Source organism: Equus caballus, chromosome 24 (assembly GCF_041296265.1).
Source record: "Equus caballus isolate H_3958 breed thoroughbred chromosome 24, TB-T2T, whole genome shotgun sequence".
Classification (NCBI taxonomy): Eukaryota; Metazoa; Chordata; class Mammalia; order Perissodactyla; family Equidae; genus Equus; species Equus caballus.
Window position 1 is genome coordinate 26,764,993 of NC_091707.1, and position 17,834 is coordinate 26,782,826.

General features: G+C 44.6%; 2 protein-coding genes across 13 annotated transcripts in view; one reads left to right on the forward strand and one right to left on the reverse strand.

Moving 5' to 3' along the window:
• Positions 1–8,857, forward strand: part of PLEKHH1 (pleckstrin homology, MyTH4 and FERM domain containing H1) — a 50,559-nt gene extending 41,702 nt beyond the window's left edge. For all 11 annotated transcript variants that reach the window (XM_070249653.1, XM_070249649.1, XM_023627970.2 and 8 more), the window contains exons 23-29: positions 878–978; positions 1,718–1,859; positions 3,021–3,163; positions 3,294–3,423; positions 5,212–5,298; positions 5,606–5,752; positions 6,701–8,857. In XM_070249653.1, coding sequence (XP_070105754.1) covers positions 878–978; positions 1,718–1,859; positions 3,021–3,163; positions 3,294–3,423; positions 5,212–5,298; positions 5,606–5,752; positions 6,701–6,862 — 912 coding nt within the window. In that variant the 3' untranslated portion in view covers positions 6,863–8,857. The remainder of the gene's footprint in view (positions 1–877; positions 979–1,717; positions 1,860–3,020; positions 3,164–3,293; positions 3,424–5,211; positions 5,299–5,605; positions 5,753–6,700) is intronic.
• Positions 7,970–16,548, reverse strand: PIGH (phosphatidylinositol glycan anchor biosynthesis class H). Of its 2 annotated transcripts, none has more exons than XM_001499883.6 (4): positions 15,933–16,548; positions 11,718–11,927; positions 11,171–11,254; positions 7,970–9,529 (listed from the first exon to the last, which is right to left on the reverse strand). In XM_001499883.6, exons 1-4 carry the CDS (start codon positions 16,110–16,112, stop codon positions 9,437–9,439), a joined length of 567 nt encoding a protein of 188 aa, XP_001499933.1. In that variant the 5' UTR covers positions 16,113–16,548; the 3' UTR covers positions 7,970–9,436. The 2 variants fall into 2 exon arrangements, with proteins under 2 accessions (XP_001499933.1, XP_005605320.1); XM_005605263.4 differs by having other exon boundaries at positions 11,171–11,218; positions 15,933–16,211.
• Between the last annotated feature and the right edge of the window lie 1,286 nt (positions 16,549–17,834).

Genomic DNA, 17,834 nt, shown 5'->3' on the forward strand with positions numbered 1-17,834 from the left:
AAGATCCCCAGATCCCTCCTCCCTTGAGTGGCTGAGCAGCATCCAAGGGAAAGCTGCTTCTCAGCTCAGTGTCAGAAGGACAGAGAGGCACTTCTCAGCAGCAGCCCCAAACGAACCTGCTGCCAGTTACGCACACACGGGTGTGGGTGGACAACTGTTATGCCCAGGCCCACTGGACGCCATGTTGTACACTGGCACCTATTTTACCATGTATGCTGTGCTTACAGGGTCAACCACATTTTAAGGAGGTAGATCCTTACAGTACCTCTGCAGGTAAAGGCCCTTGAAAGGGATTTAAGGCCTGTCTTGCACATACGTGGTCTGGTATTAGTGCCACGGGGGTGTTAAGTGTTTGTGGGAATGTGCTGTAGCACCTGAGGAGCATGAGTGTTTTGGCTCCAGTGTCTGCTTTCTTTATGGCAACAGGACAAAGGCTTCTATAGTCTTTTACCATTGCCTGGAAAAACTATGCCCTATATCTTCTTTGTAAATGTGCAGGTGTCTCTTAAGTCTTTGTTACACAGTAGGCCTCTGGGTGTATTTGTTGAAGAGGAGAATAGCCGTCAGGGGAATGGAAGCAGAGCCAGTGATGTGAGGCCCTGGTTTTTGACTGAGGCCTGCCTAGCCTCCTGGGAGGCCCCTCAGGTGTTTGGGCCAGTGGAGGCAGCGTTCCATGCTCTACCACTCACGCCATGCACAGGCTACACCTGTCTGTCTGTCTGTGAGTGAACTGTAAGGACCTTGGGTCCCAGGAACATGAGGCCCTGCAGGTCAGCCTCCTGATGGAGGACAGTCACTCAACTCTACTGCTCTGGCTGCTCTGCCAGAGTCCAGCTCATCAGGGGCTTTTCTGACTTTCCTCTTTTGCCTCTTCAAGATCTGCGATGCCATCTCCAGGTGGGAACAAGCCCTGAAGGAGCTGCACTCGGGGAAGTCTGAGGGTGGCACGCGCGTTGTGAAGCTGATGTACAAAAACAGGTCCTGAGCACTGCCCAAGGGTGGGGCCAAGCATGAGGGCTGCCACTGGGGTGCCATCTGTCACTTCCCCAACTGGATGGCCTCTCCTGGACAAGCAGGGGGTCCACAGATACAACACTGCATGGTGGTCATTAACTTGGGGCACAGGATGGCTCTGCTGATCCTATGTGAGACCCTGGGCAGCTCAGGCTCTCAGTCCATGTACTGCATGTACACACCCCCACACAACACACCTGCCAAGAAAACAGGCCAATCTTATGGGATGGCTGCATGTGTTATGTTATGACAGTGAAATTTTGTATGAGCACTAGATATTTAAGGCTAAAGAGTAAATGGCTTCTATACCAATTCCGGGAAATACAGTAGACATCCTGACTTTTTATAAATTCGAGGAAGAAAATTCCATCCCAGATATGTCCCCAGGCAAATAATTTCCATTAGTCTCTTGGAATCTTAACTCATCCAGTTCCCTAGTAAGCTGTGATTCCGGTACCAGATTCCCTCACCACATCCCCTAAGGGTAATGGTGTATTCAGAATTAACCATGTGCTGCTGGTGCTGTATCTCCTCTGTGCCATGCTTGGTTAAATTTTTCTGGAGGCAAAAGAAAATAGGCTCACAAATGGTATAAAAAGAGAAGTTTCTTTCTCTGGAAATCAAGATAAACAGATGCAGAGATGGCCTCATCCAGTTGGGATCCCAGCTGAGTTCTGGCTTCCTCTCACTCTCTTCCCTGCAGGCTGTACTTTCGGAGCCAAGTCAAAGGGGAGACGGAGCGCGAGCGGCTGCTGCTCGCCTCTCAAACTAGTGGAGAGATAGTGGCAGGGAGGTTTCCTGTCAACAAGGAGCTGGCTCTTGAGATGGCTGCCCTGATGGCCCAGGTAAGGTTCTCCTCAGGAGTCAAGAAGGTCAGGACACCACCTTTGGACTCAGGTGGAATGCACCACACAGCCTGAAACATTGGAGACTGCAGATCCTGTGGTGCCCGAGAATAGGGCCACCTTGCGGTCCCTGCTGTGAAGGGAAGCTGACTCCTGACCCAGCAGGGCTCCTCACTGCAGATACAGGCTATGTGCAAAGCTCTGCAAGTGGGATCCAGGGACCTGGTTTGAGTCCTAGCCACCTTCCCACTGTGAATCTTGGCCAAGTCGCATTACTTGTCTGTGCTTTAGTTTCCTTTTCTGTATACTAAAGACAAAAATGCCTCCCTGCCTGCCCCCACAGGGTAGTACTAAGTATGATACTTAAATGATGTATATCACATAACATTGTGATAAAATTTGTACTTAGAACCGTCAAACATTATAAGTGTAATTAGGAGGAGGAACATGCAGTCAGACTTCAACTCTTCTCCCTCTGACCTTTAGGAGGCCGTCTTGCCAGAGGCATCTGGGATACCTTCATGGTTCCAGTGAGAAAGAGTCTGGATCTACATGCTGCAGAGGAAGGGGAAATGATAATAGTTGATCTTTATAATAAACATTTACTGAATACTCTATAGAGGGCCCTGTGCTAAACATTTTGTATGTCTTATCCTTGTTAGTTCTCATCCCCACTTCATAGATGAGGAAATTGAAGCTCAGCGAGGTTAAGTAACTTGATCAGGATTACAAAGCTGGTAAATGGCAGAGTTGGGATTTGAGCTGGGTGTCTGAGTGCAAAGCCCACGTTTGGAACACTCTCCTGTGCTCTAGGATCTATAGCATCTTCAATCCTGTATCTCAGATTTTTGGCTCAGAAGCCAGAATTTCTACATAGTTTTCCCTTGTCTGCCACCGATTAACTGTGTCTTTGGATAAGGCACTTAACCTTAGCTGCAAAATGAAAGTAGGTCTAGACAATCTATAACATTCTGGGACCTTAGGATTTAGCATTGATGAAACTTGAGGTAAAGTCTGTTCACAAGAAGTGTTTTTCACATCCATTCACATACCCCCAATAAAGTAATGACGTAATGGTTTATTTCATCTCTCCAACAGCCCCACCCCCACCCCACCCACCTCCAGATCCTTGACCAGTCCCTCCATATGCTTCTACCACAGGTAGAGTATGGGGACTTGGAGAGGCCCATCCCGCCGGGCCCTGGGGGCACACCCCCTGCCAAGGCTCAGCATCACCTCCAGCAAGTCCTAGACAGGTTCTACCCAAGGCGCTACAGACACGAGGCACCCCCTGAACAGCTGAGGTAGGTTGCAGGGTCTTGAGGGTAGTTCCTGTTGGGGAGGCCTGGGCTGCAGAGTTGGGGAAGGCCTCACAGCTTCAATGAAAACATGTTGGCACTTCACTGGCACCTTCTCTCCATCCATCCCAACCAGGCACCTGGCAGATCTGCTGACCACAAAGTGGGCAGCTCTGCAAGGCTGCTCCCCTCCTGAGTGCATCCGCATCTACCTGACAGTGGCCCGGAAATGGCCTTTCTTTGGTGCTAAGCTCTTTGCTGCTCAGGTAAGTGCTGCTGGTTTCCAGAGCAAGCAGTGGTCACCACACCCTAAATTTCTCCTGGAGCTGCTGTCCCCATCTGCTCATGGTTGAGCCCGTCCAGGCTGCAGCCCTGCCTGCACACTAGAAGCCAGCAGGGGTCACTATCTCCACCCATTTCTGCTGCCTCCAGATTTCCATGGTCCAGAGCAGAGTTGTGATCATTGCTTTCGGGCCAGGATTATTTCTGAATGACCCTCAGCTTTCCTTTTTTGACTTCTTTCTCAATGCTCCCCCTGAAAAAAAAGATAGGATCAACTAATTCACACACAAGGGTTCAGCCTTGATAGCCTGCTTAAGAAGGCTTCCATTTAAAAAAAAATTTGAAAGATAGAATAATGTATAACCTAAACAAATACATCTCTACTGACTTGGCATGGCCACAGGGGACTCTAACTGCACAGGCAACAGTTAATTTCTCCTGCATGAAGGCCAGGTGGCTGGTAGTGATTTCAGTCAAAACTTTTCTTCACTGGGTGTCTGGTGTGCACAAACTTTATACATAATCATAGTATCCTGTCCCTGAAGTTGGATCATGATCCAGTTCACTGAAGGTACAGAGTAGACAATAGACATTCACTCATTCATTCAGCAAAGAATTGTTGGGGCCAGCCCCATGCCCGAGTGGTAAAGTTTGCATGCTCTGCTTGGGCAGCCTAGAGTTTTGCCAGTTCAGATCCTGGGCGTGGACATGGCACCACTCGTCAGGCCTTGCTGAGGCAGTGTCCCACATGGCACAACCAGAGGCACTCACAACTAGAATATACAACCATGTTCCGGCGGGGAGGAGGGGTATGGGGAGAAGAAGAAAAAAAAAGATTGGCAACAGATGTTAGCTCAGGTGCCAATCTTTAAGAAAAAAAGTTGTTGAGCTCCTACTGTGTCTCAGGCCTTTGTGCTGGTTGTTTGAGGTTACAGGAGGTGAGTAAATCAGACACAGTCCTTGCCTTCATGGAGCTTCGCATTTAGTGGGGGAGACAGACATTAACCAGATAATCACAAATGTTTTCCCTAAATATAAATAAATTCTTTTACAAGCTGTCACAAGTGCTATGAAGGAAAACTACAGGGATGTTATAATGGCATATAACAGGGGGACCTGCTTGGTCTGGGAGGTTGGGGAGTTTCTGAAGAAGGTGACTTGTCTGTCCGTCTCTCTCCCCAGCCTCTTGGGTAGGAGGGAGAGGAAATCTGGATTGCCCTACTGCAGCCCTGGCTGGGAAAATTAGTCATTCCAGGAATTGTCCACCAAATGGTCACTTTGCTCCCTGGTAGGGCCTAAAGCCCATAAGATTACATTCTTGCTTTCCTATTTCTTTTACAGTCCCTAGGAAATTGGTTGAAGCAACACGCACTTCAGCTGGGAAAGACCTTGGTGGAACGCTGTCAGTTTCTGAGAGCTAGGAGAAAACAGCCTGTTCTCCATGCCTGTGACAGAGCCGCTAGGGCTGGCCTTTGTTCTGCAGTACAGAGCTTCCCAACCAATGTCCTATGGCAGGGTGGGCTATAGGTTCTCCAAGAAAGTGATCCCCTCCCTCCTCAGGATAGTTCACAGGTGGCCAGAGCCCCAAGGCCAGATGCCTCCTGTTTGCTTTAGCATGCTGTACAAATACCATCTTTTATGTTTTCCAAGATAAGGAAAAGGTTGGAAATTACTGCCTAGCAGATCCCTGGATGTGCCTTCTTCCTCAGAAAGCTCTTATGGTTCAGAATCTAGCTATGGATATGTCTGATGGGATTTTCCTGTTTCCCCAGCCTGCACAGCTGTCTTCCAAGGAGAATGCTCTGGTGTGGATTGCTGTGAATGAGGATGGTGTCAGCATCCTTGACCACAAGACTATGGTATGGAATGATGAGGGCTGGCTCCCTGACCCCTCCTTCTCCTGAACAGTGTCTTTTCTTCTCCTCTCTGGACTCAAAGGCCTGAGCTAAGTGACCATGGTTACCCCACCCCCGCCCCACCCAAGCACTGCTGTCCTCCAGACAAAGCTTATAGACGTTCAAGATGTAGATCTCCAAATTATGGCCACTTTAGAGTTCTCCCTTCCTGGTTAAGGCTTCCTGTGCCCAGAAGAGGCAGGGGCTGCTGGCTCCTGGCTCAGGAGGCAGGTGGAAAGTTTCCCCAGAACTAACTGGCTCTTTCCCACAGCAAGTGCATGTCACTTATCCCTACTCTTCCGTGATGACCTTTGGTGGTTGTCGGGATGACTTCATGCTTGTGATTAGATCCAATCCAGACCACAGCTCTGGAAAAGGTCACATTGAGAAGTTGATCTTCCGGATGGCTGCTCCCAAGGTGGGTCTGACAGCTGCTAAAACATTTTACTCTGATCTGGTATGATGAGGCAGGCTTGGGAGCTTAGAAAGGAAGCTGGAATTATGGAATTATGACAGTACTCTAGAAGGGCCCTGTCTCAAATAAAACTTGTCACCTTGTCTATAGTCAGTGCTCCAAAGGGTTCAGGTGGAGTCTCATCTCAGCAGTCACTGTCGAGCTGGTAGATGAGGGGCTGGCTGAGGTGGGGAACTCACTCTGGTCCACCTACTCCTGTGCGCTTCACATTGTCTTTTTGAGTTCTCTCAAGCCCGAGCCATGCAGACTTGAGTCAGGTGCCCATCCGTCCTTCCCCTCCTTGCAGCAGGCCCAGGGCCAGGGCAGCTTTTTCCTCAGTGCCAAAACTAGTCACAAAGTGGGACAATCTGCACATGCTCCCCCTTCCTTGTGGTCTTGAAAATGGTCCAAAGACCTCTTTTGCTTTAAAGGCTTTGTTCCTTCTCAGTACAGAGAATGCTGACTAGCAAAAATAACCTAAATTTTGATTTATAGTTCCTGACTCCCTTCTGAGTAACTGGAAACCCTGTTGTTTCAATCCTAAAGTTAGAGTTTGCCAAACCTCTTTCTCCTTTTAATACCACCTCTGCCAAAGGAGAGGATATCCAGAGCCCTTCCCTTCCTCCAGGGATGCCCCCTTGGAGATAACCAGAGGGGAATATTGCTCTTCCTGTCCTCAGGGCGGGGTATGGTCTATCTCAGAGGACCTCCAGACCAACAGGTGCCCATTTCATTGGGCCTCTGAACCTCACAGTAATAATCCCCTTTGGACATTTTCTCCTGGGTGGGTATTTTAAGAGAGAAAGAAACTGAACCCGAGGGAGGTTATGTACCCAACATAACAGCTAGTGAGAAAGTGACAATTCAAGCCAAGGCTAGTTCAATTCCTTGGTTTCTCTGTTGTCTCCTTAGATTGCAGAGGCAACCTTCATCATGGCCAGCTACATGAACCACTGCTCTGCAACTGTGAACCCACCCACCAGCCCGCCTGCTGCCCGCCAGCCGTGGGAACTGGATGGACAACAGTTCTTTCCTTCTGTTCCACGAGCTGCCAAGGGGCCAACATTGCTGTGAATATTCCTCCTGCCCCTCCCCCCCCCACCTGGTGCCTCTAGGATTAGAGATGTGCATCCTGGGGAAAGATACTACTGTGATGAGTCTAACAGCCCTCCCTGCAACCCCCCACCCCCACCCCAGCCCCGGTTCGTTCTGTGAAATGTGTCTTTTAGTGTCCCTGAAGCCTTTACTCTCTAGGTGCCTTATAGTATGTTTCAGGGCCCAACTTTTAAAAATCCAGACCCAGTAAAAAAAAAAACTTTTTTTCCCAAGAATACTGAGCTCTGGATGCTCTCTAATTCCAGGAACAAACAGGTTCCTGAGGGCCTCAATGCTGTGAGTCAGGGCTTTCTGCACTGATACTCTCAGGGAGGCCAGTGCTTTTTATATCGTATATGGTCCTTATGTGGGGATTTATACTTGAAGTTTTCCCAACATCCCTGAACAGCATAGGACTAAAATTTTCCGTTCACCTGAACTCTGACAAAGGCCTAGAACTCACTAAAACTGGGCTTCCTTTCCCTTCCCCTACTGCAAACGAATAGGCACTTGTAGTTTTGTAGTGCCCCTTCTGGGGCAGCAGCTCCTATCACTGCAGGACAAGACGCTGTCCCTGCTGAGACTGACGCTGATCTCCCTCACACTGGACTGTCAGCCCAACTGAGTACAAGCAAGGGCAAGGGGTAGGTCCATCCTGACCTCTCCCTGTCTCATTTAATGACTGGACAGGGCTCAGTGAAGGCTGTGCTCACTACTGTAGGACGAGGTGGTCATCACTTTTCCCCCACTCTTTGAAAGACCAAGCAAATGTGCTCTGCTTTTTGCTGCTCTGTGAGGCCACCAAAAATGAGTCAGAAACAGAAGACCCCTCCAGGCACCTGGGCTCTTCAAGACTTCTGGCGAACTTCCGCTGGAATTAGTTCGAGGGCAGAGGGCACATATGTGGTATCTGTCCTAGCCTAAGAGCATCAGGTAAAAGAAACAGAAAGTTTCCTTCACCTTTTGTCTTCCTGATGATACCAGCATCCCCTCAACCTCAACTGAGACCTTCTGTTGAGTCAGAGGAGGTGATCTTTGTCTCTGCCCTCCCCTAACAGGAAAAAAAAAGACGAAAGAGTTCATTCATACTCTGATTTTCCCAGATTGGAGAAACTGTTTTATTTCATAGCCCTAAGGCAGTCTTACCATTTGTCAATACAGTGCTGAAAACTGTATGAGTTTAGCATACAAGAAGCAAGCCTTTAACCCCAACAAAGTGTGTGTGTGTGTTGCACACTGCAAAAACTGCAAGGCTGGAACTAGTTTATCTGAACACCTCAGCTGCTGTAAGTGTCCCCGCTCACTCTTTAAACTGACAAGCATGATGAAAAAAAGCACAACAGAGTGTCTGCCTCTTTTAAATGAACTTGACTTTGCAAGGCTGGCAGTTTTACAGCTATCTCCCATTTCTGTTCCTGCCCTCCACCCAGGATTTGGGATCTAGCTGAGACATTTCTACCTCGAACAAGTCACATGTCACATGTCCCACAGGTTCCTCAATAACCCCTCTGGGGCTGGTGTAAAAGGCAGAAATTACAGCTCTGGTTTTGTAACATCCTGAATGTCCCTATGGTCAATGAGGATGTTATCTACCTGGGAGTTTTAAAAAAATATATGATCCCCACAAAAAAGTGAGGATGGAGCTGTGTTCATACTGAATTTGGGGGTTAAGCTATTTCCCTCACCCTATCTCCTTCCCAACCCTTCAGGAATCCTCCCTTAAAAGTTTATTAATTTTATACAGAAGAAACTGCCTTATAAACAAAGCCTTCTGTAGTTTGTGTGTGTATCCTTCTTTAACGTGTCTGGAAACCAAAGTTGAATTTCTGTCTGGCCTTTTGTCTCATCCCTCTTGGCAAAAGAAGTTTTTGAAACCACAGACAATGCAGCGTAACGGAAGGGTATTAATGTGCTTGACACCCAGGACTGAAATGCTACCTTCATGTTTGTCAATAAAAAGCAGCTGTCTGTGAATCAGGCAATTATCGTGTATGTTTTGGAAGGAGATCTGTTTATTAAGAAAGTTGTCATAAATTAACCCTGTACAGAAAACAGGAGCTGGGTGGCCAGAGACTAGTCTCTTGTAGGATACTTTTTCCTGCTAACCAGTACCCGAAGAACTTTTTTTCTTAACTTCTATACAGAGGTACTAGGCAGTTGGAAATTATCTTTCTCAAGAGATCTGATATCAGTTTCCCATTGTCTTGTTCCACAAATTTAAACAGAAAGTAAACCTGAATGTGCTTAGGAATTTTACAAAGTGCTTTGTGAACATTACTTTTGACATATCCTTTCATAAGGTCTCTCCTCAGTTGGTAAGGTAGGCAAAACCTTATAAGGGGAACGCTAAAATACAAATAAATACTTGGCTCAACATCACACAGTGAATTAGGTTTCCAGTCACCTTCTCTATGGTTCTGAGATCCACTGCATCCATACTGGTTCCTAGGACTGTGTCCATCTGATGGCTTAGAATACAGAAAATAAACCAGCCACTATGGCTTAGGAGTCATCTCCCATGGAAGACAATACTGGCCTTCTGAATGCTGGGACTCACGGGCTTGCTGAGGTGGCTTTCTGGTGTGCCAGGATCTCCTGGCAGCTCCTGTAGACTTCAATCAAGCAGTCCAGCCGGGGCTTGGCACTCTGAATTCCAAAGGGGAGAAATGCAGAGTCGGGATGAATGTAATAGAGTGCCTAGTGGTGCTGCCTCCATGTGCAACCTCAATCTCTCACCCACATCCAGGGGTCTAACTGGCATGAGTGTGAGTCAGAGAGGCAGAAGTTCAGGCCTCACAGCATCTTTCTGGGAGGAGTCCCAGACTGAGCCCACAGCCCAGCCTGTCAACTGTGTGAAGCTCAAAAGACAGTTTTTAATCTGTCTAAACTTCATGACCTCCACCTAAGAGCAAGCAAGAGGAATAATAAGGACAGACCCTCTCAGGAAACGTCACAAGCTGTGAAACAGTCCTCAGGGACAATAAGGGCAGTTTCATATGTAGGAAAAGCTACAGAGGGGCCGGCCCCGTGGCCAAGTGGTTAAGTTCACGCACTCTGCTTCCATGATTCGGATCCTGGGCGTGGACGTGGCACTGCTCATTAGGCTACGGTGAGGCGGCGTCCCACATGCCACAACTAGAAGGACCCACAACTAAAATATACAACTATGTACTGGGGGGATTTGGGGAGAAAAAAGCAGAGAAAGAAAAAAAAAGAAGAAAAGCCACAGAATGGGAAAAATATATGTGGAAAGCATATTTAATAAAAGTTTACTACCTAAAATATATAAATAGTTACAAATGCATAATCAATATTTAGATTCTACTTGATTAATAGAGGAGAGGAATAGTTTAAAACAAGTGGAAATACTGCTAGGTAATACTTAAAAGGAAGTAAGAAAAGTCTCTGTCATTTAAAGAGATACAAATTTAATAACTTTAAATTCCCTTACCTACATACTAAACTAAAAAATAGCTAAACCCACTGTTAACCAAGACTGTAGAAAAACAAGTACAAATTCCCCAAAGTATGGTAACGTTGTCCAATCTCTGGAGCCAAATCTGAAACACTGTAAAACTCTATGAAACTATTCATAAGCTTTAATAAAATAATTGAACTATAATGCAAAAGAATTTTAGCTTAGCTGCCTTAAATCCTTTGTGAAAAGAGAAGTGCAGTGAGGCAGAGTTAACTGCATACATAAATACTTTATATACCTATAAAGTAATTTATTATCATCATGTTTGTATAAGTGTTGTTTTATAAGAGCAAAGCAAAAAATAACCTGGGCATGATTTCAAAAACCAGCAATAGAGTGGCTAAATAAACTGATACTCGACATGATATAATTATTTAAAATAGTAAGTATAATGGCCTTTGTAGATGCATGAAAATATGCATATTAGATTTAAAAAGCAAGATACAAAATAGTGTATAACAGTATGTATAGATCAATACCATCTATGTAAAATCATATAATGGTAGACTGACAGAGTCAAAGTAGATGAATGGTAATTTATAGGCAGAAGTTGCTATATATTTATTCTTTCTCTAAAATATGTATAAATTTGTAATATTTCTGGAAGCCTATATTTGCCTCAGAAAGGAACTTCTGAAATAACTAAAATCCTAATTCTCACTAAAAATAGCTGTCAAGTATCCTCAAATACTTTACTCTTCACAACAAAAGTTTCACATTCCTACTGAACATAACTAGCAGTGGATATGCAGACTAGGGGAAAGGTGGAGGACTTCTTTGGAGAAGAAACTTCAGTGTTCGGTGCTCACCTGGAAGACAGGTACTACTTGAGATATCCCATGTGGTTCCACTGGATCCTTCAATAAAATGCAGAGGTAGTAAATGACCTTCTGCTGTAAGAAAATAAACCAGATAGCAGAGATCTAAGTGAAACTCATTTTGTTTTCTTTTTCTTCAAGGGATGGCTCAAAATTTTTTCATAAATGGTTATCTCTAAGTAGTAGAACACTTGATAGCTTTTGAAGTGAGGGAGAAGTATATTCTCATTCTTTAAATGAAAAGAGACAAAACAACAACCAGAGATAATTTTGAAGCTGGGTTAGAAACAAGTTGAAATGCTGACTCCCTATCCATGAAAACCCACTGCATCTCTTTAAAAATAAAGGGACGTTTCTTTTATCGTTTATAGATATGCCAGCTAAAAGGGAAACACTGCAAGTACTAGAACAGAGAGTCCTCAAGTTTAATTCTGTGACATCAAATACTTTAGGTATTAAGATTCAGTTCAGATCCAGGCATACCCCATAGGCTGCCTCCTCCAGAGAGGCCTGTAATACTTACCACTTAAATACTTACCATGTAAATAGCCTCATTAATGACAAGATCCTTCACCTTGCCCATCTCAATGAAGGTGGTACTTTCTTTGCCTGAGGCATAAGATGAAGTCATCTGGATGCCAAGGGAATCAATGATTAAGAGAGTCTCCTGATCAATCTTCACAAAATGGAGGTAACCAAGCAGGCCTAAGAGGGTGATGAAGATGGCAGCAGAGAGGATCATGCTGTTCTAAAGAGAGAGCCAGACACAGGCGGTAAGATTACCAAATGGTCCTCCACATATATCTGCTGTTTAATACATCAACTCCAGGCAATGCAGAAAAAAACCCATTGTTTTGCTTTGAGTTGAACAGATGGGAGGAACATCCATGGAGGAAGAGGAAATCACTTTTATTTGGGCTCTGAAGTGCTATGAAAGCATGTGATGAAATACACCCACACAAATAATGGATAAGTGTGGGGAGGAAAACCTCCATCAGGAAAACATCCACCATTACACCACTCTTGAGGTTTCTCTTCCAAAATTGCAACTTAAGGACTCAGATCTTTTCTTCTCACACTCCATTAGTAGACTATATAGTGCAAAATCATAGACTGAACAATAAAATGCTTAGCACAGTGTAGGAGACAATACTCAACAGCCACTCCTCCTTCCTAATTGAACTTGGAGTGAATCATGATTGGTTCCTACTCCTTCTGCCAATGATTGGTTTAGAAATGGACACAGACAACTCCGGGCAATGAGATGTGAGGGGAGGTCTTCTGGAAAAATAAGTCCATCTTAAAAAGAGATCTTTGGAAGAGAAGGCCCCTTCATACAAAGGTTTTAATGCCTGTAACTACTACAGTCTCTGCCGGACCATATGGAAAGCTAGGCTGAGGACAAGTAGAGTACACCAAGGGTGGAAGCAGTAAGATGAAAAGAACCAAAAGCAACTGAGTCACTTCTAGAGTCCTCCTACTTCCTGAATTCTTGTTTTGTTAAATAATAAAGATCTTATCATATAGGGCTCTTTTCATTATTTTGGGTTGTGACTAAATCATGTGTTAAGGCAGGCTGACTGACTAACTGAAATGACTAACTAATGTATTAAGGGCTCAAAAAATGGTATTTATTCCTTTGATTCTAAGACACATTTACAACCTTTTAACATTTCTGAAGTTGAAATGTGTTTTATATTGATGTATGTTTCTTTCATGTGGCATTGTTTTCTCTTTTTTTCCAAAAAGCTATTATTTAGAAGGATGGCACAGAAAAAAAAATCCTTGATGATCTAGAATCAAGAGATTCAGTAATTTACGAGTGTCATTCCTTGAGGGAAGGAAGTGTCTTACTATTCTTTATTACTGATAAGATGCCCTCTTTGACCTAACTCTAGTCAAGCTCTTCTAAACCTTCAGCCTTGGCTTCCATCCTTGTTGGGCCTGCACTGCCCAACAAGTTGTAGCAAGAATCTTGCTAAGTCAGTTTAGAGAGAACCCCCACTCTTGCTATCTGATCACCCTGGCCTGCCTTCAGCAAGAATCCTGTCAGGTCAGTTTAGCCAAAATCTCTCTTTACCCCCACCCACCCCCTCCTGCTCCTTGGCTATAAATTCCCACTTGTCCGTGCTATATTCAGAATTGAGCCCAATTCTATACTGAGGTCTCTCTTCTCCTACTGCATTGGTTTCTGAATAAAATCTGTTTTTACTGCCTTAACTACTGACCGGCTCTGGTCTTCTTTGACAGTACCTTTCAACTTTCTTCTACCTAGCACATAGTAAGTATTAGATCAGGGGTCTGCAAACTATTTGGGCCTGAGATCTGTTTTTGTCTGGTCCACCTTGAGCTAAGAATGGTTTTTACAATTTTTAAAGTGTTGTTTAAAAAAAAGAAAGAAAAAGAAACAAAAGAATATGAGACAGAGACCTGTAAAGTCTAAAATATCTACTATTTGGCCTTTAAAGGAAAAGTTTGCTGACTTCTGTGCTAGATAATTATTTGTTGATCAATGAATGGAGGATGGAGAAATCTATGTGCTGGGTCTCTGATGATCCAGAAATATCTACTTTGAGTTACTTAAATGCCCAGTATCTAGTACAGTATCTTGTACATAGTCTGAACTGAATAAGCATTATGGAAGGATAGAGAGAAATAAAATTCAGTTCTGGCCCTTACAGATTTATTAGAGGCAAGACTAATACATATAAAATATTTTGGGAGAATACCATGATACTGACAATAAGTGCCTAAGAAAGGGTTAAAAGAGAGAGCCAGAAAGAGAAAGATTAAAGCACACAGGAATATCCCATGAAGACTTCCAAGGAAGCAGAATTTAATTGGTGCAGAGGAGGTGGCGGCTATTGACAGATATACTTAGTTGAGAAAAGGGGGAAGAACATTCCATGTTGGAATAAATAAGGTAAAAACTTGGAATTTTAACAGAACTGTGAATTCAAAAACTGGAAGGAAAGAAGGGATAAAGAACAGTAAATGCCTAGAGAATCTGATCCATATCAGCTTTTCAATAAGGTAATCCCTGCCCAAAACTTCATTACTACTTGCATTTTTTATACTTCCTTCTTCTGTCTGAAATTCTAACAATTCAATATTCATTTGGGTTGAAGTTAAGCCACGTTTTAATGAACTCCTCATGAGATTTCTTCTCACTCCTAGCTGAGATTCATTACTCTGACGAATAGTTTTGAATGGGGGGGAAAGATAAGAAATTTTGGTACACAGAGCCCTTAGGTGTCACAGTGGAGTTTAAAGGAAGATGAGGTTACTGAGTCCTAGGCGCTCGATGGGGGTAAGTGGGATATACTAGGATGAGAGAGATGAGTACAAAAGGAACTGGCATAAAAACAAACTTCTCCTAATTAAAAAGGTTGCCTAAGCAAGCCCTCCCCAAGGAGGAGACATCATAATATAGTGGAAAAGAAAGGGTTTCAGAGTCCGACAGGCCTGGGTTTGAAGCCCAGATATGCCATTTACTAGCTTTGTGATTTCGGATAAGTTTACTCTTTCTGAGCTTTCCTTTTCTTCTAAAGTTGAAAGGAGGCATTCAGTAAAGCAGCTGGCAATTAGTGGGCATTTAATAAACTATCGTTTCCCTCCTCCTCACATAAGCACATGGTCAGAACGCAGGCTAGTCTTAAAATTCAACTATATTATAAATTAAATCTTTTTTATTTTGAGGGGGAAGGACTATCCTGGCAACTGAGCCATTTCAACTGACTTACGAACAAACTTTTCAATACAATTTGGTACAAATTAGGGCAGTCTTAATTCTGCATATATCTATGCTAAATTACCATGCTCTCAAATAGGCTCTGATGGAAAAAAGCTAAGGGATGCACTAATGGAAACAATATCCAAATTATAGAAATAAATAGCCCTGCTGCACTTAGTTCTGGTCAGATCACTCCTAGAATAATATATTCAATTCAAGGCACCATATATGAAACTAAACTCATCCTGAAAAGGGCAATTAGGATCGTTCGTTTTATTTGAGGTCTATCACAAAGCTATCCCTCGTGACCCTCACTATACTGTGAAGCTGGCATGGCAGATATTAATTCCACTTTAGAGATATGTGAAAAACTGAGGCTCCGAAAATAGGATTGAGTCTGGAAACTGAGCATAGGAAGCACTCATCTCTGAAATTTCATAATTCTTTGGAAAGAACTTGAAGTTGGGAAGGGAGGGGTAAATTGCCTTGAAAAACAGAGATTAGGAAGAACCAAAAAAGCTGCCATCAAGCTCTTCAATAACTCGTGTGTGTGTGTATATACACACGCACACACATTGTGGAGGCAAAGACAGTTTCTAGAAGACTATATAAGACATTGTTAGCAGTGATTCCTCTGAGGAGTGGAAGTGATGGATGAGGACGAGCCACTTAGTTCTCTGAACTCTTGAAACTGAATTACTATGAGCATGGACTCAGAGCACGTGTAAGTTAAAGTTTTAGGCTGTCGGGCACAGACAACAGGTATGCGGGGTGGAACCACAGAGCATGGTAGCGACCCCAGACAGGGGTAAAGTACACGAGCACAAACTTCAGTAAACGTAATGAAAAGAACTGTCCGGCAGCGAAATGGCGTCCCCAGAACCAGCGACTTCTCGCCCTCCGGCCCTACGACGTTAGGAGGGTTCGGCTAGAGGTCCGGGCTCGACCCTAAGACCCCAAAGGCCCTTCCAAACCCAAGCCCCCAACTCCGACCGCGGGGAGGGGCCGACCAGCCTTTACCTCGCACAGGGTGAAGAGTCCGTAGGCCGCTAGCCACACGGTGCAGGTGACAGCGGTGAGCGAGCGCAACGAAAGCCGAGGGCAGCTGACGCAGAACTCCCGGCAGGATGGGGAGTAGTAGCGGCACTGCAGAGCCAGGCGACCGCCGCAGATATCTGAGAAGCTCTGCTCGGCCTCCATGATCCGGTCGCCCCACCCGCCCGGCCGGCGCCGCTCTAGCCCGCCCGCCGCATCCTCTCGCCGGCTCTGGACCCACTTCCGGAGAAAGGGGTTGGCCACGCCCCTCCCGACGCTCCGCGCAGCCGCAGTTGCACGCCGACAGCCGTGGAATGGTCTTGCGGGTTTAGGTTTTCGCGCCTGGGCTCGCCGGGGATCCTGTGATTGTCTACTCCAGAGATTAGTAGGAGGCCAACAATTCAGCAGTCAGATAAAAAACGCTGTTAACGTGCTTTTGCTTGACAAACTGTTATCTATTTCTAAGCCAGAGTGCTCCCCAAGAAGACAGTCCTCAGGTATTCATTCATTCCACTTATTCATTGCTGCGACAGGTAGTTTTTAGGTGCTGAGGATACAGCGGTGAACAATATTGACAAGGTTCCTGCCTTCGAGTAGTTTCCTAGTAAGAGAAACAATATGGAAATAATTTCAGAGAGTGCTGTTAGCAGTAACGTGACGGGCGGGGTGGCTTGGGGACTTGCAATTAGGGCAGTCAGGAAAGTCTCTCTGAGGAAAGACACAGGAGTACAAGGATGAGGATCCAGGCTGGTCATGGGGAGCTCCGAAGGAGGGATCTGCTAGGAAGGAGGACCAGGAAAGGTGAAGCCCCCAAGGCTGGAGCAGGGTTGGCTGATTGGAGGAATCCAAAGGTCAGAGAGGCTGACGCAAGGGGAATGCAGCTGGAAGTAGGGGAGCAGGTAGGGGTCAGATCCAGGAGAGTCTTGTAGGAGCCCGGTGAGGAGTTTGGATTCCACTGCCTGGGCGTTCTCTCTCCCAGACCACACGCGGAGCACTGAGTAAGCAGACAAATCCTGGCTGGGAGGTTAGCAAAAGGGGAAGATGCAAACGGTATGGATAATAAAATTAGTAAAATGAGTAATAGCGGCCTGTGGGTTCCCTTTTTTGACTTCGGATGTGGCCTGAGAGTGTTTGTGTGGCTTCTTAAAAGAGTTATGGTGCTTCAGCCCTGAGGCAACATCATGTATTAAAGAATTGATCCCTTTGTGTATGAAGGTAAATGGGATAACGGTCTTACCAGTTTTAAGTCTCTCTGATGAAAGTCAGGTTTAGTTTCTCCATCTTCATCCAGAATTTTGTTTCCCCCTTTTTTTCTAAAGGATTTTCTTCAAGTATTGCTTTGTTTTCCCAATTTTATTTCTGTACCTTAAAACTTACCAAGCAATACACCCTTCTCATTTTTGTAAATATCATGTGATGGTTTTTATAATTATAAAAGTGATGTTTGCTTATTGTGAAAAATTTGAAACATACAGGAAGGGGAAAATTTAAACCACCCATATTTCCACCAGAGATAAACACTGTCAATGTTTTGGGGAAACCTCTAGTCCTGGAGTTCTTAACCTGGGCTCCATGGATAAGATCAAAATTTCATCTTTTGTTTCATTAACTTCTAATTGAAATTTAATTTCTTTTAATTGTGAATGTAGTAACAAACCAATTAGTATTAGTAATACTTGTGATTTTTGTCACCAGTAGAAACCACAGATATTTTCATTTCATAATAATTGTTAGTGATATCAAAATGTTATTTCCACTCATCATTACTTCAAACTTCCAGTAATTATTAGACCCACTACTAGGGTCTTGTTATTTTATGTGTCAATACAGACGTTTAATAACATGTTTAAAAAATACTTTGATAATATTTTAATTCAGTTTTCTTTG